This window comes from Columba livia, chromosome 3 (genome assembly GCF_036013475.1).
Source record: "Columba livia isolate bColLiv1 breed racing homer chromosome 3, bColLiv1.pat.W.v2, whole genome shotgun sequence".
In the NCBI taxonomy this organism is placed as follows: domain Eukaryota; kingdom Metazoa; phylum Chordata; class Aves; order Columbiformes; family Columbidae; genus Columba; species Columba livia.
This window is the reverse complement of record NC_088604.1, coordinates 36,616,209-36,638,072: the sequence shown is the minus strand read 5'-3', so window position 1 is coordinate 36,638,072 and position 21,864 is coordinate 36,616,209. Positions and strand designations below refer to the sequence as shown.

At 38.1% G+C, this 21,864-nt stretch overlaps 1 protein-coding gene across 3 annotated transcripts in view; it reads left to right on the top strand.

The window, feature by feature from the left end:
* ME1 (malic enzyme 1) overlaps nucleotides 1–21,864 on the top strand; it is a 167,842-nt gene that overhangs the window by 26,973 nt on the left and 119,005 nt on the right. For all 3 annotated transcript variants that reach the window (XM_065055293.1, XM_065055291.1, NM_001282816.1), the window contains 1 exon segment: nucleotides 15,030–15,163. In XM_065055293.1, coding sequence (XP_064911365.1) covers nucleotides 15,033–15,163 — 131 coding nt within the window. In that variant the 5' untranslated portion in view covers nucleotides 15,030–15,032.

Here is a 21,864-nt window from a genome sequence, read left to right as displayed (position 1 = left end):
TTTTTCCTTTATTTCTGGAAAAGTCAGCTACTTTTTTTGGCTGCCATGAGAGGCAAATAGACATAACTAAATTGGGTCTGTGTCCCCAGGAAGGCTACTGATTTTGCAGTATTAAAGCTTGCTTCCTCTGAGCAGCGAGAAGTGGGTTGTTGTGTTGTTGTTTTTTTTTTTCACTGTAAGAAAACCAGTTTTGCTCATGAATCTTGTAAACGGATCCTGAAATTCAATCTATGTAAATCACATTTGCTACTACAAAAATATGCTGTCATTGGAAAATTTTGCATATTATAGCTTAGACATATGGTCTTATTTTGAGTGCCAGGACTGATGAAAGAAATCTGTTCCTTTCAAGGATTGCTTTGCCATGCTGAGAGACTTTTAAAGCTGATGATTCTGTACCACAGCAGAAACTCCTTTTTTAGACCAGTGCTTTTGGAGAAAGAGAGCCAGAGTAGTCCCTCTCGAAACCAACCATGCTTGTTTGAAAGATTGCTCCTGTCACATCACACAGCAAGTAGTGGTACATCTGGCAGAACAGTCAGGACCAATGGTGAAATAACAAAAGGTTTTTAGATTGCCATCAAGCTCTGGGTACTTGGTCATCAGGAATCATTGTGAGCAGCTGAAGGCTTCTATGCCATTATGTGAAATGGTCTGAATAGCATCTGGCAGTATTACTACAGTATAGATAGTGAAAGTAGAGACAACCGCCATTAATGTGGTCCACTTTTCCATTTAAAGTTTCTACCATAAGCTATCTAAAACCCCAGAGAGGCAGTTCGGGTCACGGAAGCTAAGGAGCAGGCTTATAGCTCTTTGAAACAGTTTTGGTTCAATTTGTTGCAAATAGGTATCTCAAGCTCAAGGGCTCCATGTGAGACTTAAATAAACCCCTGTTAGAATTATTTCCTTAGATCTGTCATAGTATTATACTTTGCCTTGATTGCATAACTGGTTTTATGTCTTTTACTATTAGCCTGCAAATGTTGTGTTTTGCCAGTGTGTCCTGAAACTACTTCCTCTTTTGTTACCGAGTGCTCCGTACTGTATTGCATAGACGCTGTGTTTATAGGTCTGCTCGCTCAGTGTGTCCAGAACAAGCTTCTGTCAAGGGCAGTGATTAATGCCTGCTCCAGATTAATCAGGTTTAAACAAGATATTTGTTCTCATTTTGTACAATTGATGGATCCAGCACCATGGTTTCTTTTAGGAAAAGAGGCAGCCGTGTAGCAAGGAAAAGCTTCTAATGGGGCTGCATAATTAGGTACTAGAAAATGTGAGAAGTGGGAATGTAGGGGCAACATTTCCTTCAGGTTCAATCAAATATGCTTGTGTTTAATGTTGAATGCCAGGATATGTTTTTCAATGTCAGCACTGGAATTTGTTTTCTTAAGATTGTTTGTTTGTTTTTCTGTTTTGTTTTCATGTTGGTTTAGACTTGAGTTTCTGAGAGTGACACAGATGGATAAAAGGGCAAGTAAATCCTTGTTTTGCTTTGAAAACAGTAGCAGCTTGAAATGAATTGGGTTTACTGGGAGGGGATCCATGACATCTTTTCACCTTCAAGAATTTCCTTTCAGGTAGAACTCTTGTGTGCCTGATAGCAAATTCGGCTGGTTTCATATTGGCTGGTTTCCTTAACTATCGTTCAGATTTTATTTCCATAGTATTAACTTTTCTTTAATCTAGTGTTTGCTTAGATGTGTCTAGCTCTTTTGGAGAGCAGTCAAAGAAAAAGAAAAGCAAAATACTCCACTTTGTCACAGCTTTTTCCATTATTTATTTAAGTCTGATCTCTTCTATGCAGATTCTAAGGAGATACAGTTGATGCACAGGTTGTATCTTGGCCAAATCTGAGTTGTATGAATCCATCTGGTACACCAGTTTTAAATGGAATTGTTCTGCCATTAGTAGATATCTTACTTCAATCAACTAACTTTTTCCATACTCTTTGAAGGCCGTTGCACAACTTTGCTTTCTCTGTAACTGGTTAAGTGACAGTTTTAGGTAACAAAATCAGAGCTTGCAGTAAGTTCCTGGGCTCACTGTGTCTTATTTTTCCTACTGAGTTTATGTTTTAAGAGTCTGACTTAGACATCTGGTCCTTGATTTTATATATATATATATATATATTTTTTTTTTTTTTCATCCTGCCTTAAACTAAAGAGACCCAAACAAAACTGTAGCAAAGTTCAGATAGGCTTTTAATTTTCAGGAAGATGTACAACTTTATGACAAAGTTACGTGCACTCTTCTATCCCTTAGCTGCTGTTTCAGATGCAGTGATAATCTTTGTCTGCAGTTCTAGTAATGAGTGTGGCTACTGGCAGCTACTCTGAGTGTTTAAGAATTCAAAATGGAAAAAAGACCCTGTCATGCAACAGGTGCGTCATTGCTACATACTGAGCAAAACTAACAGACAACGTATGTAAAGAAAAGAAAACTGTTGATAATATATACATTCTTTCACTATGTATTGGGTTTGCATGGCAGGGTTTTGGTGACAGGGCAGCTGCTGAGGTGGCTTCTGTGAGAGTCTGCTAGAAGCTTTCCCACTGTCTGACAGAGCCAGTGCCAGCTGACTCCGAGATGGACCTGTCTGCTCACCAAGGATGAGCCCATCAGTTATGAGACCCCACCTGGAGTCCTGCATTCAGCTCTGGAGCCCGCAGCACAGGAAAGACATGGACGTCTTGGAAAGGGGCCAGAGGAGGCCACCAAGATAATCAGAGGAATGGAACATTGCTTCTGTGAGGGCAGGCTGAGAGAGTTGGGGTCGTTCAGCCTGAAGAAGAGAAGGCTTTGTGGAGACCTTATTGCGGCCTTTCAGTACTTAAAAGGGGCCTATAAGAAAGATGGAGACAGACTTTTTAGAAGGGCCTGTTGCAATAGGACAAGGGGTAATGGTTTTAAACTAGGAGAGGCGAGATTCAGGTTAGACATGAGGAAGACATTTTTTATAATGAGGGTGGTAACAAATTGCCCAGAGAGGTGGCAGATACCCCATCCCTGGAAACATTCAAGGCCAGGCTGGATGGGGCTCTGAGCAACCTGATCTACTTGAAGATGTCCCTGCTCACGGCCTGGGGGGTTGGACTAGGTGACCTTTGAAGGTCCCTTCTAACCAAAACTGTTCTATGATTCTGTGATGCTGGTAGTGCCTCTGGGATAACATATTTAAGAGGGGGAAAGAGTAAGCTGCACAACAGCAATTGCAGCCAGAGACAGGAGAGAGAATATGTGAGAGAAACAACTCTGCAGACTCCAAGGTCAGTGCAGAAGGAGGGCAGGAGCTGCTCCAGGCACCAGAGCAGAGATTCCCCTGCAGTTCGTGGTGCAGCCCATGGTGAGATCGGCTGTCCCCCTGCAGCCCATGGAGGTCCACGGTGGAGCAGATACCCACTGCAGCCCCAGGAGGACCCCATCTGGAGCAGGGGGATGCCCAAAGGAGGCTGTGACCCTGTGGGAAGCCCAGGCTGGAGAAGATTTGCTGGCAGGACCTGTGGAGAGCGCATGAATTTTCAGTGACTTCTCAGCAAGAAATAAGACTTTTACTTACAATAGAATTCTGCAAATATGATACTTATTGTTACAGTAAAAATGGAACAAATATCTACCTGCTGGATACTAACTAAAACTGTGCTTATAGATCAGGTCCATTCAGAGTATAAATTTTTGCATGTTGCTTTAGTTTGGTTTTAATGTAATGCCAAATTTTGAGAACAGATAGCAAGGTTGGATGAAGCAAGCTCCCCAAACAAAGGGTTTGGGTAGTCATTGCTGTTTTCATGTACGCATGTATTGTCAGCTCTTGGACTGAGATGATAAAAGAAAAAGTAAGTTGCAATCTGCAGAAGAGAAAATGATCGATAGGTATGCAATATATGCTATGATTGCACACAACTGAAAGACTTACAGGTCATAGACTGTGGTAATAGAAAGCCTGAATTACCGATGACAATGGAAGGTATTAATCTTATGCATTTAGTCTGAAGTGGTTGTTTACATTACTTTGTAGTCCAAAAAAGAGAAAGAAGCACCTGCTAGAGTCCCACTCAGTCTTTCTCCATAGTCTGTGGAGGGTGCCCAGAGGACTAATTTTGAGTAGTCACGTAACTTTTAGACTCAGTGACACAGTATGCTACCCACGAGTAATCCGATAATCTATGTGACTGGTGTCAGCACGTTTCAGTGCCCTCAGCTCTCAGGTCAGATCTTTGCGGTTCGTCAGACCAGCCAGTCTCCCTGTCACCACGTGGATGCAGTAGGGAGAATCCTCTCAAGCTGATGATAGTGGTGCTGTTGTAGGTGAGGAAGGAGCTGTTCAATGCAGTCATTTCTCAGCTTGAGGACCATGTGGGTAGGAGCATCTGTGAGTCAAGGAGAAGCATCTACCCAGGCTGAAACTGGGAGGGAAGGAGAACAGATGTCAGGCATCTGTGTGTCAGCAACTGCAGGCCAAGGAGGCACTTAGTAGTTTGGTCATCAGAGGAAGGATTCACTTCTTTTTGAGTTGCCATAATTAGGAAGATGCTTAAAAATACAGTTTTAAGATATGCTGATCCGTGTGGGAAACTTCTATTTACTTGTTTACTTGTTTACTTATTTATTTTAATTGTCCACTAAACAAACTTCAAGTCTGCTCCTTTTTGCAGTAATTCTGCAGAAACGTGCCTTCTGCCATTTCTTTCTGCTTGCATCCTTTTGCATTGCATTTTCTTAGGCTCTTTCTTCAGATTTCGTTTATACCATTTAGTGCTAGAGGTGAAGACCATAGTATTGAGGCAGGCATCTGCTTCCTCTAAGCAACTCTGTGTTATAGTATTTAAAATACTTATTTATGTTAATTATTTATCATGCTAGTTAAGAGAAATTTGTTGCATAGTCCTACTAGAAGCCCAGAATACAGTAGTTGGTAATCTGTTTAGTCTCTGAAAGACAACAACAAAATCTGTTAAGCATATCAGGTTTACCAAATCCCCTCAGGATTTCAGGGCTTACTAACCTGTATTTGGTGAAGTACTTACATTAGACAGATGGAATTTTTGGCAGTCACTGAAATTCCTCTTCTACCTACATGGAAATCATGACTGACTCTCAGAAAATATCTTTTTTTCCATATGACTGACTCTCAAAAAATATTTTGCAAATGTAAATATTGCATATTGGAGGCTGCATACTTGGATACTGTTCTTTATTTGTAAGATTATTACAGCTTTTATCTGATATTTTATTTGGAATCATTCTGGTTAGCAATATATTTAATGTCAGCTGATAGTACGCTCATCTAAATTCCCTTCATAAACAGAGATTCCATGTTACTTATTCCACTGCTAGCATCACAAGTATCCTTGATTAGAGTTATACCAGTACTGACTCACAGCATCTACTTTACAAGTGAGTTAATTTCTGAAGTAGAATTTCACATATTGTCTAGTAAAACTTAGTGACATCTTAATTTTTAAAAAAATCACTATCACGCATTAAACTTTAAATTCATGTGGCTATAAAAATTATATATCTAAACATACAGCTGGACATTGTTACGTTTGTAGAAGACAGACAATATTGACAAAGGCAGTAATTAACAAGATTAATTTCGTTACCATGATTCATCCAGCTCTAAAGTGGCCTACAACTAGTGTTTTTAATCTGTAGTACAGGTAAATTGTGTTGAAAATTGACATCTATCATAAGAACACACTCAACGAGTTTGAAAGCAGTGTAGTAAACTGCTGTTGTCTTTTTCCAGAATGGTTCCCATAGCCAGAGCTCATCCTAAGTGTTTATAAAGGCATATTTGAGGGTCACTACATTTCCAGGGACCTGGGGACCTATGGAGCACCCTCACACCAGCTCATGTGCGATGAACTGCATGATTGTTACTTACAAGAGAAGTGGTGGATAGGATAGGATAGGATAGGATAGGATAGGATAGGATAGGATAGGATAGGATAGGAATCTCTGCAGATCTTACTCTAACACAACTGCCCCTGAGCATCTTAATTATTTCAGCTGCAGGTGCTGTAAGAATGCCATACAGGTCTGGCTTTGGGATGTAGGCTGTTGGGGTTCCTGTCCTTTTATGTGTTATGCCTTGTAAATTATTTATGGCTTTAAAATTATATTAAATCTGCTTTTAAGGCAACCAGCTCTGGTTAAAGCATACAAATCCAGCCCTTGCAATTTTTTGGTTGCTTTGAGTTTAAAAATTGCTGTAATAATATGAAGGGTTCAGAGTAAAATGATTTTTAATGGGATGCATGGTTTGAGGAGTCAGAAGACGATCAGAGTTCGATGTAGTGGCCCACAAATAGTGAGATACAGAGTGTTGTGCCTGGCCTTTATCTGCTCTTGTGTCTCCTGTGCAGTTGGTTTATAGTCGATCTCATTGCTGTAATGAGCTATGCCATGTTGATTTCTCCAATACCTTCAATCATCCCAGGTGGCAGTAGGTGCTTATGTGTGCAAATCTGGTTGGTAGTCAATATAGCCATTGGAGACTAGGGAGCAATTTGGATTGCTAACTGCAAGATATCTGTTCTAGAGGGGCCTGGATCCTTCTTTAGGCTTTATTTTAATCAGTATTATGTATCCTATAATTATCATGGGAGGATAGGTACCTAGATTGCATGCAAACACCTAAATTTAGTGTCTAATTGGAGTCAGTCCCATCCTACATTATACCACAGCATGCAATACATTTTTACATATTATCCTGGTGACTTGTTTTACTGCTCAGCTTGTTATTGTCTGCTGTTTGAATACAGCCATCACAAAATTAAGGTGGAGAGAGTATGCAATGCAAAGAGATTTTACTTTGTGTATGTGTTATAAATATATGCAAAAAGTTTCTTAGAATAGGTTTGCTTGCTTACCTTCAGATAATTGTTTACAGTAGGTTAAAGGGCGATTGCTAAAATAAGGCTGCTGTGACGTGTCATTTCTAATGTGCTGATCTGAATCATGCTTGTATGCAATCACCGTATCAGCTCACTGCAAGGCTGCCAAGCTGCCCACACGTTCCCCTGATGAATTTGCCAAGAGAAGTCTGATCTCCTTCTGGCCATCTGCATTTATTTTGAGTCATAAGTCCCTGGGTGTGTTTACTAGCTACTGAATTTATTTGTGCTTTATTTGTTGGAAGCTGACTTTGACTTTTGTTTCAGTTTCCCCTGTTGACATGACTTTTTAAGTTTGCATTTGAAAATCCTATGGACTTAGAATTAGGTTGTGAATATACTCCAGATCTCTCAGCTTTCTCAAGTACTATAAAAACTTGTGCGTGTAGCACGCTGCAGCAGATCTATCGTGACTCTAGAAAAACAACTTTGAAATTTTAAATGTCAAATGTCAGAATATAGTTCTCCAACTTAAATGGTTGTTAAAAGGCTGTGTTTAAAAAACGTGCACAAAACAGAACCTGTGCCTTTTTGACATTTTATAGCTGAAACTAAGACAGTTCCTCCTTTTCTCGTATGGTCAGCGCTGTGCTCATTAACTAGAGTGTATTTTTTTTAATTTACCTTCAGCTTACCTGGCAGTCTCACAAGTCCTGATGCATGCCTGTGCACAAGGGCTTATCAAAAAGCTCTTTATCTAAACTGCGTTCTGCTGTTCACACTTCGCCAATGGTCCTTTTCTGGCTTTCTCCTTCCTCGTCCCAGCCAGGGCAGTCACCTGTATGTGTCTGGCTTGTCAAACTCCATTGCAGGCACCTCTCCGCAGGTTTCACAACTGTTTTAGGGGTTCTCAGCTACGAGCCAAGGTACCCGTGTGCTGGGGACTGGGTGAGGACAACAAAACCCAGTTCCTCAGCCAAAGTTGTTAATGGTTTGTTAATCACTGGATTTTATACTGATTTTTAAATGTAACCCAAAATGCATAATCCAGAGCTAACCAGTGGGCCTCATTAGATGCCTGGCTAGGGATCTGGGCACAGTTTTGGAGGAAAATGCTTGCACTTTTTTTTGAAAGATGGCAGTTCTGTCTCACCTTAGATAATGTTTGCATTACAAATGGTTACCAATCTGCGTTGCTTCTGAAAAGTCATTGAGCTTTTTCCTGTGTGTGTTGCCAGAGGGTTGCAGCAGAGATTTTGTATTTTCATGTTCCGGTTTTGTCTCTTAATGCTACACATCCTGTCACACAAACTGTCATAATTTTCTGCTGGTAATCATATCCTTTCATCTTATCAACTTTAATTCTATTTGTCATCATTCTCACTTGTCTTCATGAGAATAATTTAAAAGGATTTTTTTTTTCTTTAAAATGTTAATCATCCTGATTTTTTTTCAATTCAAAATTGGGTTCTGCTCTTTAAGCCCTTCTTCTGTATATATTTTTTTAGAACAAATCATGCCTAAGAAGAAACTTGGCGCTCTAAATCAATGTAAACTGGCAGTTTGCAGGGCTAATTTTTCCTCAGGTCCAACAGAAGACCCATGATGACAGAAATCTGTGCGTGAATTTGCACCATTAAAATAATTACTCCCTCTTCTTACATACAGGGATGCTTTGTGTGACTAGTCTGGCCTGAAGTGCTGGTTGCAGAAAAGATGTTCATCCAGGTATCTGCATTGGTTGTGCTTGTAATATTTTTTTGGCAGTCATGACAAGAATGGGTAGAGAAACCAGCACTAACATCTTTAGCCATAAGTAGTGTTTCAGCCCCAGTGCCTCGTCGTGACCCACATTTGTTTTCAGCAGAATGAGTTTATTATGCAGCATGTGCTCAGATTAGTTATTTTAACTATTTCCTGGGGTATTATGCCTTGAAATGAGTGTTGGACGTGGAGTATTTAAAGTACTTATCTGGTTTCTCTGAAGTCGTGTTTGGATAACAAAAATGCAAAATGAAGGGCAAATGCTTGTAAAGCTTTATTTTTGCCTGGTTTTAAGGTGACTTTATAAAAATACTAATGATATAAAATATCTGAAAGGAATTTGCAATCAATAAGCTCTTAAATGTACCTTAAAACACTTGAAAATTCATGTGTGACATATTTTTTAATATTCTGATCTCGAAGTGACTTATGATATTTTAAGTCCCTGAAACTGTTGTCATGTATCTTATATTTTGCAGGACTATACATACGTTTTGCTGCTTCCTCAGCGTAAGAAGTTTTCCTTAAAATAAAGCAAAAGGAAACTTTTTTATTGATTTTTTTTGACTTGAATTCTTCCTTAACAGTACTAGAAGTAGTATGAGAAGCCAAAATTACTGAAGGCAAAAGCTTGACCAGCAAAAGATTTGCTTGCAAACAGATTGGATGCCAAAGATCGTGTTTTCCTGAGGACTGTGTCTAGTCCTGCAGCTGAATTTCTGGAGACAATCATGTGCATGAAGTGGTGTGAGCAGTATGGGATGGTGTGTGACTGGCATCTAATAGTGATGCCACTGATTATTCATGTGGGGCATCTTGGGGGGAAAAAAACTTCTCCGGTAACTAGAGAATGGATTTGGTCTTTCAGCGAAAAGGATTCATCTTGTTTGCTTTTTTTTTTTTTTTTTTTTTTTTTTTTTTTTTTTTGAGAATTTCAGGATTCTGTAAGTCCATTTCTTCACAAAATTGATCCAGATCTTGAGCAGACTTGCATTGCCCTGAGATGTTCTTGGAGCTTTGTGTGGCAGAGCTTCCCAGCCCCTTTTACTGTGCTGAGGGTTACCCAGAGCTGCGGGGGCAGGCTGCGAGGGGTGGTGCGGAGCCAGCTGTCCTCCTTCTGGCCACTGCAGCAGATGTTGTGCGTATCTGGGTCCCTCAGGTTTGCGTGGCTCTTGCAACATCTTGTTGAAATGGGTCCACGGCACTTTTGTGATCTAGATATATAGAGTGAGATTTTCAATGGAGAGTGTTTTTTACTTTTTGATTGACTCTGAGACAATGAGGAACCTATTTGTCTGTTGTCACCAAAATACTTCAGAAACTGTGAGTTATTTATTTTTTTTCTCTAGTAGTATCTTAGATCAGCAATCCAGAGATAATTTGTGTGTGAGTGTGTGTGTAACAGATGGTACTTGTAGGTGTACTTTCCTGCTACATCTTTTTACCTTCCTCTTCATGTCTTCCTCCTGTACAGATCCATTCTGCTCAAATATACGTGCAGATACTCGAGTTTGGACGCAGGTGTTGATGGTTGTCTTCTGAGTTCCAGGGAGGACCTGAAGTCTTACAGGGCTTGGTCTTCTCTTAGCAGAGTCTGAGAACCTTGGATGTGCACATGGTTTCCTTTTCTAAGCCAGCATCCTTCTGCATGCTGTCAAGCTGATAGAAGGAAATAAGCTGTTTCTAAGGGTGGGGTGGGGGTGGGGGTCTAAAAATTGAAATTTTGACCTATTACAGCAAAAGATGGTGAAGTCTTGAAAGAAACTGGAGGAAGATTCCTGCAATGAATACTATTTGGGGATGGTTCTGGCTACCCTTTAGTGAAGCTGAATCTCATTAGCGCGTAGACAGCATACGCACATTACTTTGGAGCGCTCTCTTTTTCTTGAGAAGTTTACACAAATTTTGCAATTAGATGAGCTTCAGATATGCTGTCTGAACAAAAAGTTTGTCACTGCAATCTAGCTTGTGTTAAGAGAGAAGACTTGTCTCTTTGCTGGCTGGGGTCAGGGCTGACACAGCTCTTGAAATATTTTGAATGTGCTCTCTGTCTTTTCATGCACTGCTTGAGAATTCAGTCACAAGCCAGCGCAAAATGCTACCTGATACAAGTCAATGTTGCGCTGTTTATTCTGGATTTTGTCTTTTCGGTGCTGCAACTGAACAAGAGAACTGATGTATATGTAGTTGCACTAGAACAACCTTGTGATTGAGAGGTTTGAGGGGAAAGGATAGAGGTGGGACAAAGGACATGTTCTGTTTAAGAGCTGTGCTGATAAATCAACAGAGATTAAATAATGAGAGAATATGCAGTATGAGAGCAATGTGCAGTAATATAAATCCCTGCTACAAGTACAAATCTTGACATCATTACAAATGGAGAGATGAATTCAAAATTAAATGTATTTGCAATGAACTAAGCTAGAAAATGAAAAAACAGACGCACAGAGCGTTCTGTACAGTTGAGAATAGGAGTGGGCTGTTGTGACAAAGGAGCAATAGAGAAAAGAAAAAAACTTGCAACAGAAAAACCCAGTTCCATGAAAAGGTTTATGAGAAAGGAAGATAATGAGGTAGCTGAAGAACAATTTAGTTTTGCTAAAACCAGAGCATATAGAGAAGCATATGAAACATAACCCTTGAAGAACCTGGGAGTCTTAATAATTACTATACTTTTAATCTCTGTGATGTGTATGTTGTCTTTTTAAGGCATAAACCAGTGAATAAATCAACACAAATTAGGCAAAGCTTAATACTTACAGTTGTGGTCGCTTCCCCAAGTGTTGTTTGTAGATTGCCGCACTGAGGTTCTTCCTGGACAATTTATTTGTAATACAGACTGCTAAAGAAAAATGTCCTCATCTTTTATTGTAGATGGGGTGCACTTTAGCTGATAGAAGCCTGTCCCATCCAGGTGTGCACAAAATGCTCTCTCAGGAGAAGAGCACGTAAACCAAGCTGGACCTAGAGCCCTCTCTGCTGGATGGCTGGAAAACAACACTTCAAAGAGGACAAAATAAGAATTCTGTTCTAGAAAAGAAAATCTGAGAAGCTAGTGCAAGAAATCTAGACATAAACCATAAAACTTACGTAGTGAAGCTCCTTCTGTTATAAGAAGATGAAATAACATACATTTATTGCATAAAATGGCCTCTCTGATTAAATCATTAGGCAATATATTTTAATGATAATAATTTTTTTTGATCGTATGTGGTATCTGAGGGGGAAAAAAGGAACCAACATTCCATCTTAGAAATTTAAAAAATTCATTATGTCTGTGCCAAAGACGAGTATGCAAGTAAAGAATTTTAAAACCATGTATAGCACAGGAGGTGTAAACGGGTGCTGTATTTTTGTGGTACTGCCCAAGAGAAATAACACTTGCTGTAGGACCTGTAGCAATATGTGGAAAACATACTATTCCAAGACAAAATACTTTTTTAAACAAGGCACTTGGAAAGATGTATCAACTTTGCATATGTCTGTTTTAAAATAAAATGTACTTTCCAGTAAGAGGGGAAACCCTACCACAGTGATTACGTCCATCTCTTATTCCAAAAGCGAAGGCAAAGACAGGCCTTTTGAATTTTTTTTTTTCCAGAAAATTTCACTGATAGAAATGAAGGAGAGATGCAGAGAATAACTGGACTGCCAGTTTATTGCCAGCACTGAGAGATCCACTAAAGCTCTACAGCTCCCTAAAGCCCAACCCTTTGCAACTGATGCGGAAGTGTGTGCATGTGAGCACCCATGCACAGTTATTATGTATTTGTTTTAAAGCCAAAAAAAGCCTACTGGAGATAAGTGGGTTCAACTTTGAATAAATTCCTGAGGGGCATTGACTCTCCCTTTCTTCCTTGATCTTTCCAATTGTAGTAGCAGCTGAAGACACTCATGATGGATCTGGCCACAGAAAATTCATGTAGAGCCAAGAAAAAACAAGGGTTTTGTACAATCCTGGAAACCTTTGAAATTTTGTGTGCATGGAAAACTATAGCAGAACAGTCGTGAACCTTTATTAAACTTGGTTTCCCTCCATTTCTATGTGTGTGAGAAGCATGTTCTGGAAATGTTCGATGTTCTGTAAAGTGTTCATTATGTAATTTTCCTTTTTTGGGAGTCTTCATTTCATTTAAGGGTAACAATTTGATTAATGGCATTTTAGAACAGGTAGTGTGGCGGGGTTGCCTCAGAGGTTGGTTTTGTTTTGTTTTTTCATTCAACAATGACATAACCACTCAAATTATTTAGATGAAAAATCGTATAAGAGGTGTAGAGTAGAAGGAGATAGGAAGATTTATATTATGCTTTTATTCTGTGAGAATAAGTAAATATTTCTGAAATAAGTAATTATTTCTGTGTCGAGGGTTAAGATTGCGGGGTGACAATAAAACCCTGGCAGATGTATTGTTAACCCCCTCTCTCCCCCAACACTTTCCCCCTCCCTCTCCCCCCTTTTCACTAAGGAGAGGCGATTGGAAGGAAAAGAAGCACAGAGTGAAGAGAGTTGGAAAAAATTAAAGATGTTTTGCTAATGCTACTAATAAGAATAGAGAAAATAATACAAAATATACAAAACCAATCTTGAAAGTCTCAGCAACTGCAGAGCCGGCAACCAAAGTCCTGGATTAGACTCTGCAGCCAATCGGAGCTGGATTCAGTCTCTCACTAGGCCTCAGTTCGCAGGGACGACTAGCAAGGTCCTCTCCTAATGTCGGCCATAAGCAGCAGGGAAAAGGAAAAAGGGAAAAGCCACACGATATCCTCGTGATCTCCCACTTTTATATGAAGTATTCACGTGAATGGGATGTTATACACAGTTGGTCAGTTTCTTGCTCACTTGTTTCTCGTCGCCCCTCTCGCGAGATGTCCATCCGTGCTTATCAATAAGTTTGCATTCCATTGCTAGGTTTACCAAAACATGTGTCTGGTGCTCCAGGAAAATGCAGTTAATATGAAGGCTTTAGCTGACAGGCAAAATTCACTGAAAGAGAAACTTGTTTTTAGCAAAACCAGGACATTCTGAAAAAAAAAAAAAATAAGCCTGTTCATGTAATGAAACTACCTGGTGTGAATTTATCACATTGTATCACTCACTAGGTGCTGTGTGAAAGGCAGTACTGGCATTCTGGCATTGTGTAAAGGACTGTGATCTTTGGGTTTTTTTTGTCTCAAAAAGGCAGGAGCAGTGCAAATGTACACTGAAAGATGCCTTTTGTATTTGTGCTCTTGCTTTACCTGCTTTTTCCCATCATTTGTTGACCCAGCTAATTCTAGTGGTAGCAGAACAAAGAAGTTTTTGAAGTATATTTATAGAGGTAGATGTGAAGGTATCTTAGTACCATTTGTTTTCCACAGGAGAGTCAGTGCAGAAACACTGCACTGCTATTTCTTTTCTTTCATATCTTCTAAGGTGTTTTCTCAAATATTTTTCTCATAAGAAACAATTTTGATTATCATTGTACATTGTGTGGAATATTAGGCAACTGCCTAATGGTTTGTTTATACACAGGTATAAGCACACACACGTATATAACCACTATCTAACCTCAATCCGTGGCCGCGTTCCTGCTCCGAAGGCAACGTCTTTCTTACAGCTGCTTGGGTGATCTCTGAAGATGTTTTCGACAGACAGAGCTCATTAAAAAACAACTAATTGTCAGTGACTGCCAATCCGCAAGCTGGATTTTAGTGTTAAGCATTTCGTGACTGTCCACATATCATACTAAATACTTTAAAATGTCTTTTCTGGAGGCAATGAGGAAATCCAGTAAGTCTGTACAGATTTTTCTGACTGTAACTGAATGTGAATTTGAAAACCAAAGTAAGTTTGCACCGAGATCGCTGTGGCCATGTTTCTATTGACTGAATTCACTACGTACTGGACCAGGCTCTTTGACTATAAAATAATAGCAATGACTTTATTGTACCACAGAGTTCTGTTAAAAATTCATACACGAACATCTGAGATAACCGAGATCTTGAAAAATTTCCAGATATTAAAAGCATAATGTTTACACTGAAAATGAACGCTATGCATGCTTTGTGTTTGAAAGACAGCTGAGGAAATGGGTGTTTGAGAATATACTGCTGCTCTCTTCTGCAGCTATAACTTAATAATTTTGCAGGTAATAGTCTCGCAGTGTCGGAAAACCTGAAGCTGTTGTGTCCTGGGATGGAGTTACTGTACTGTACAGGCCTGCTGTCCTGTGACTCAATGAAACTTTTTCTAGAATCGTTGCATAATTATTAGTTCTGTTTAATATTCAATGGTTTTTTCTGATGCTGACTTCACCTGTGCTATGCTTTGCTGCAGAGTTTTTTTTAAAGGAAATATCTCTCAGATCTCTCTCTCTCTCATATACGTATATATATATCTATGAATATATAAAAATCTGTATATATATACTTTTTTTTTTTCAGGGCATGGCTTTCACCTTGGAGGAGAGGCAACAGTTGAATATTCATGGATTATTGCCCCCATGCTTTCTTGGTCAAGATGCCCAGGTTTATTCTATTCTTAAGAATTTTGAAAGGCTGACATCTGACCTAGACAGGTAAAGTATGGCAATGTAACTTTATGCTAATTAGCAAACCAGAGTTCCCCCGTTTATTTTGTTTAAATTATAGTACAGATGAAATTCTGTGGGTTGGGTTTTTTTTTATTGTTTTGAACTGAGGTGGTCGATGATTGGGAATCAAAAGGCTAAAGATACAGTTTTGCTGGAATGCTTTCTTTAGAAAATCATCTCCTGATTTTAAATGGTAATATTCCAGTGCTGTTCACATGAACTTATTATTTCAATACGCAAAGGATACAAAGATCATCAGAAGCAAATGAACTAATTTCAAACTAAAAAGTCAGTCTTTACATGCAAATAGATACATGTACATTAAAATAAATATATAAACTGTATAACTATTATAAAATTATTATGTAATAGAGTGTTGTTTGTTTATTTAAATAAAAAAGCTGGGAAGGGCTTTAAACATTTATGAATACTCTTTTTTTTTTTTTTTCCCCTGAGTGTTTTGTAGGTCCTAGAACAAAATAAGATTCCTTTATTTTCTCCCCTGTTCCTTACTCTTTTCTCTGTTGTGTATTGCCTTTTTATCTATGTGTAACAAGTGGCTTTTAGATACCTGTCTGTCGGTGGCAAGGCTTTTTTATAATTCAAAGTTGCCACAACCTGTGTTTTTTACAGAGGCAGAGTAGGATGAGCACGGCCTTACAAGCAGGTGAAGAGCTCATGCCTGTGGTATCTTTTTTTGGTTAACTATCATCCAGTGCTCTCAGGGACTGCAATATCCCATAGTAGTAGTTTCCCAGGCTTGAAAGTTCTAGGCTGAGTCCTTGCATGTAGCAGAGCATAAAATTTTACGAAAAACACCTGCTTCTACCACTGACATTACCATAGGCAAGAACCTTCCATGTGCTTCTGTCCCCAGCTACTCCTTAACTCTGCTGTGAAGTTGTCCCTTTGTAATACAGCTCACTGTTTCATAAGTTTCGTGACATTTAAGACTTTAAGGCTGTTTCAATTGTTTCTACTTGAATTGCTGGAATTTCTATTCACCTGCAACTTAAATGCATGAAAAAAAGGCCTTTTATACTATTGTTATATATGTTTCTTAACTAGCAAAGAACTTTCACTCCTACTTCAGGTCATGGGATAAAAACACTTGTGTTTCTCCAGACATCACGGATTGAAAGTTACAGGTCTGGCTATGTGAAGTTCAATAGGAAATTAACAGTATTTCTAAATCTTAATTCTTTATTCTTTTAGCTAGAAGTTTTGGATATTTAAATAGCTTTATGCCAAAATGAGAATTTTCTGCTGGAAAGGAAAAAAAAGTTCTATCAGTTTTAGATAACACAGTAATAAAAGTTTGAATGCTGTGCCTTTTGAACCACAATAAAACACAGTATACTGAAGTTTTGATCTCAGTGGGAATCATGAAATAGAAATGACTGCCTCCCAGTATTGTGGGAATACTTTGCAGAAAACTTGCTTTTCTGTGTTAAAGAGACTTAAAGAAAAGTCTGTCTGTCTTGGAGATGGGGAGGAAAATCACTTTTTTTAACTTAATCCATATATGGGTTAAGTATGCTTAATCTATATATGATATACACAATTAATATACAATTATAAATAAATATAAATATATTTGCAAATAAAAGCATAAAAAAGACTTTACAGAAGCCATTTGCTTCAGAGATGTTTTTTTTTTTCAAATCTCTCCCTGTTAAGCTTAATGTCTGCATATAATTAATTTTAAAACAGCAATATAATTTTTCCCATCTATGAGGCTTTTTTTGCATTTTCTCTTTTCCAAATAAATACTTGGGTAAGGAAGAAATTTTTTTCCTGCTTCTGTGACCAGACATTCTTAAAACAGAAGTGCAAACATGACTATTACATCCATGTGTCTTGAGTATTAGACTGTAGCTAGCCATTTTATGCCATAAAGCCTGTTTTTAGTATAAAGCTTTTTTTAGTATAAAAGCTATATTGTACTGTGCAGTACTGAAGTACAAGTTTCTTGTTGTTAAATAGGGTTTTAGGGAGGTACTTCAACTGAGGAAATCTAGTAAGCCTTTGGTTCATAGAAATAACTTGAAACTATTAAAAGTTAGAGTTTTTTTCTCACTAATGTGATCACTAGTCAAAATAATTCAATTAAGATTATAGTAGTTAACATAAGAAAAAAAAAAGCTGCGTTTATTTCCCAGTCTTATTCTGCGACATGAGGCCATGGCAGTTTCTGAAGCATAATTTTTGATCCAGGTGTTGGTATCTTTTCCTTCCCCTTACAGTCTGAATAAAAAAATGTGGCTCCATTTATAATGCTGGTTAAACTCCATTGGAATCTTCATCCTTGGGGATATTCAAGACCTGACTGAACGTGTTCCTGGGCAGCCTGCTCTGGCCGGCACTGCTTGGAGCAGGGGGCTGGATGAGGTGACCTCCAGGGGTCCCGTCCACCCTCACCTGGTCTGCGATCTTATAACACAGGTCCAGAGCAGTGAAGAAATAAGCTTTCAGGGGTAATCTTGGATCAATGCAAATCTGTGTACATTAAATCAGGTTGGCCCTTGAGCACTAAAAATTACGTAAATCCACAAGTCCCCCTCCAAATGAAATTCTTTAAGAAACCATATTTTTATTCTTTGTGGACACCCAACAGGTCTAAATTGGTTGTTCACATCATGCTATGCCTTGATTAACAATATTTTGCTCTTATATTAGTGGGGCATTATATTGCTTGGTCTTTTCTCCAGTTTTTAGCAAAATAAACTCATTTGTGTGTTATATGTGTAGGTTTACATTTAAGACCACTGGTTGAAAGACTTGGTAACATTTGCATGCAGAGCCACCAGTCTTCATTTGAAGACTATCAGCGGTGACATCTTGGCTCCTTTGCAGTGATAAAATGCTTGTCTGGATTGAGTGTGCGAAAAGTTGCACATACAAAATGTGATTTGCAGCTGTGTTTATATATAAAAGTGTCTGAAAATTTTATTGGAGTATGTCAATAGAGATGCTGCTCTTAGAACATGTGCGTTACATGTGTGTCAGCTCAGAAGTATTTTTTGAATTAAAAAAAATACTGTCCTTCAAGGCAATATGTGAATTTTGGTCTCCTGTACTTGTATTGAAGCATTTTAAAGTGAAAAGTGACTGTGATTCTGCTGCAGATACTTGTTGAATACCTTCGCTGATGGAGAATGCCAGAAGGCATTGACTATTTTAATTGGAACTGGGGAAGAAAAAATCTCAGTGTTCCCTGTACAGGCAAGTGCTCAAGGACAACCTTGTGTAAGAGCATGCAGCTATTGCCTTCTGCTGAATGTAAATGTACAAATTCTAGAAATAAAACATTTTTTCCAGTATGCAACTGGCACAGCCTTTGCTCCCACAGGAGCTCCTGACTTGCAGCCTGGAATTGCTGTGCTCTGAAATACACACAAGAGTTCACACACAAAATGAATGTGAAACAGCAGCAAATATGTTGCCTGGTATGCCTGGCAAAAAGGAGGCCAATAACAGGAAATAATTCTATTCCTCTAACTTAATTTGGAAAAGCTGCAATGGGTTCTGCAAGTAATTTGATCTTTTTTTTTTCCCTGTATGTTCTTAATTGTCTTTCTTCTTGCTCTGCATTGACACTGAAACCCTTGCCCTTGACACAGACACATCTTCTGTCTGGGCCTTTCTTTCTCCAAAGAGTCACACTGGTAAAATGTTTTAGTGGATGAGTGAACATTAGGAGAGGTGCTATCACATCACTTTTCCTGAGAACGCTGTGTTATTTTGTTGAAGTTCACTGTTTTATACCATTTCTATATAGAATTTCTATATAGACACCGATGATGCAAAGGAATGGAGCTAATAACTAACTAACAGGTTAAAAATAAGTGTTGCCTCTCACTTTCCTTTATTCATGCCAGTGATAGGAGGGCCAGTTATCCTAAGAAATTATCACTAATTTTCTGGTAGTTATACCAGTTTTCTGTTGGATTTTGGATGATCTTCGTTTCATATCCTTTTGTGGCTACTGTATGTAATTCTTTTTGTAATGGCAGACTGGCATGGAGAGTTCTTAGGTGAAGTAAAGGCGAGGGGAAGAGTGCCATACTGAAATTTGAATGCTTGGCTATCCCCTCTGGCTTATTTTCCAGTCCTTGATTTTCCTTCTCTGAAACTCTTCCCTGGAATCTTCATTCAAGACTCCTTGTCTGAGGACAGCTAATATTTTTCTCCCTTTTTATAGCACAAATGATTGTTCTCAGTGTTTTATTGCTTGTTTTCACTATGTTTTCAATTAAATGTGGGCTTCAGTAAAAGATTCCATGAAATACTGCATTTTAAATGTATCTTTTTTTAAAACACAATGCTGAAAACTGCTTCATGCTTTTAGCTCTATAAATTACTTGGGTATTGCTAAAGGATGCATACTTGTTGTCTAATGCATTATAACCAACACCACACCGAGGATGAAACTGTTTTGGTTTTCTGCTTAAGAAAGAATTTTTGAGAAAGTTGGAACTTCTAAGCAAACTTTGAATGAGTTACTACGCTGAGAGAGATATTTTATACCTGTCACTGAAAATTAGTGTTCTCATCAAAATTGCACTTCTCTAGAAACATTTTCACTTTACGATAATGCTTCTTATGCTGATTTTTATATATGGCCAAGTATGTAATATTTGAAAATATGGTAGGTAGTGTGCAGTTACTATCTTTGCAATTTCTTCAGCATATACTGAATACAAAAGTGGCATGATACATGCAAATAAGAAAGTAACCCCCTAATTTAATGCTATAGCACAGTAAAACCAAAATGGAGAGTTTTTACAGTTTTTTTTTGTTTGAAGCCCATTGAGGAGGCCATTTGCTAAACTTTTAGTTTCGTTTGTAAAATATTTATTTACCCTGTTTAAAATCCAGCCTTGATCTGAGTAATAAGAAAAGATAATGAAAAGGTATTTTAAAGTCTTAAGTGGCCACCTCTCGTTTTAAATTGAAGTTATAAAAAGAAAAAAGAATATAGTAGCAACTGCTTCTGAACATGGTGACGTGGTTGCATGAATGCTTGCTGTTTCCAGCATAGTGCAGGCCAGAGGACACATGATACTCTCTAACATCACTTTACAGATCCTCTGGAAACAAAATTAATGTCTTCTAATGTATTCAAAACTATATGTGAATGAGCTTGTATGGTCAAGGTAAATGTTGGGATAATTATCCTCAGGAGAAAGCTTTTAATAAAGAAAATACTGCAAGAATTCAAGGCCATTGAAAGATACGCTATATCATAATGAAATACTGGTTAGTAGGGAAATGTAATAATATGAAAGAAAATTATTATGTTTGTATATTTGTAGCTGAGAGCTACAAGTGCAGGATGTGATTTAACCTTGGAGAACATTCAAAACTAATGTGTAGGATGGAAGGTGGTTCAGGATGCCTTGTGGTGTTGGTATTTGGAGTTCACCTTCAGCTCTTTGGTTTCTTTATCTTTTTAGGGTCTGAAGAACATGTAGTCTCACAAGGGGAGGGATGCTGGTTTGCCTCATTTCTGTCACCTCATTACAGTCACCAGCTGCCAAACTGGCTGCACCGGTCTTGCTTTTAGGGCTTGTTGAAGGTTTATATAGTGAATCAGGAAAGAAACACTCTTCTGATATACAGGGATATACAAGGTGAAGCTTGAACAAAACAAATGCAGATCTACTAAACTGTTCTTTGTTAGGTAGTTACCTGACTATATTTGTGTCTTCCTGAAGTATGAATTAGATTTTATTGGTGCATGTGATACATGAGTATGCTGAAGGAAAGTTCATGTGAATAGTATTTAAGAACACAAACCTCCAGGCTTTTGGAATGAATGTGTTGTATACGATTCTTCAACACTTTTGTAATAAAATTATGGATGTGTTAAAGTTTTTGAATATAAGTATTTAGTAATCCATTGTAAGTAAATAAAACTCTACAAAATTGTATACATAGATTAGGTTGAAGTTTTTATATAAACTTATTGGTATACAAGGCAACTTTTAAAAGTAATATTTAATATTACTGAAACCAGCGAACAAAGGTGTGAGGTTTAGAATAATAAAATTCCTAAATATGAAGTGTTCCCAAACTGACCAGAGTCATACCTGTGTGAACTAGAATAACCTGAAGTAACTCATAGACGTATATAATCTGGCATACTCATCACTGAAATTTGGCTTTGTGGTTGAGATCTTGAAGCAGTGGTGTATTTATTCTATAATAGTGTAATAGTCAAAAGTAGGCCAGGCTATAAGCATGAACTTTTTCACTCTCATTTATCTTTTTCTTTTTTTTTTTTCCTGTTGGTTTTCTTTTTAAATAAATATAAAACTTCTTCAAATGCAATCGAAAATTGATTTCCATTAGGAGATAAAGCATTGTAGATTCCTTTACAAACATAGACTTCAGCATATGCCCATGCTTAGTTTTTGAAAGCTTTTTCCTGCAGTATTCAAGTGAAGCATTTATTTGAAGTATTAGTCTGGAATTAGGAGAAATTTCTGTTCAGGCAAGAGTAGAAAAAGCTAACCTTTTTAGTGTGAATATTTAGGCAAGAGAGTATAAGTTCTATTTAATGGTAGTCTCATTTCAAATGGAACTGATATGTACAGATTAGGTTCTGACAGGCCAAATATTCAACTGCAGCATGGTGTTTTATACATGAGAGGGATTGGCTTCCCAAGTACGTCAACCTT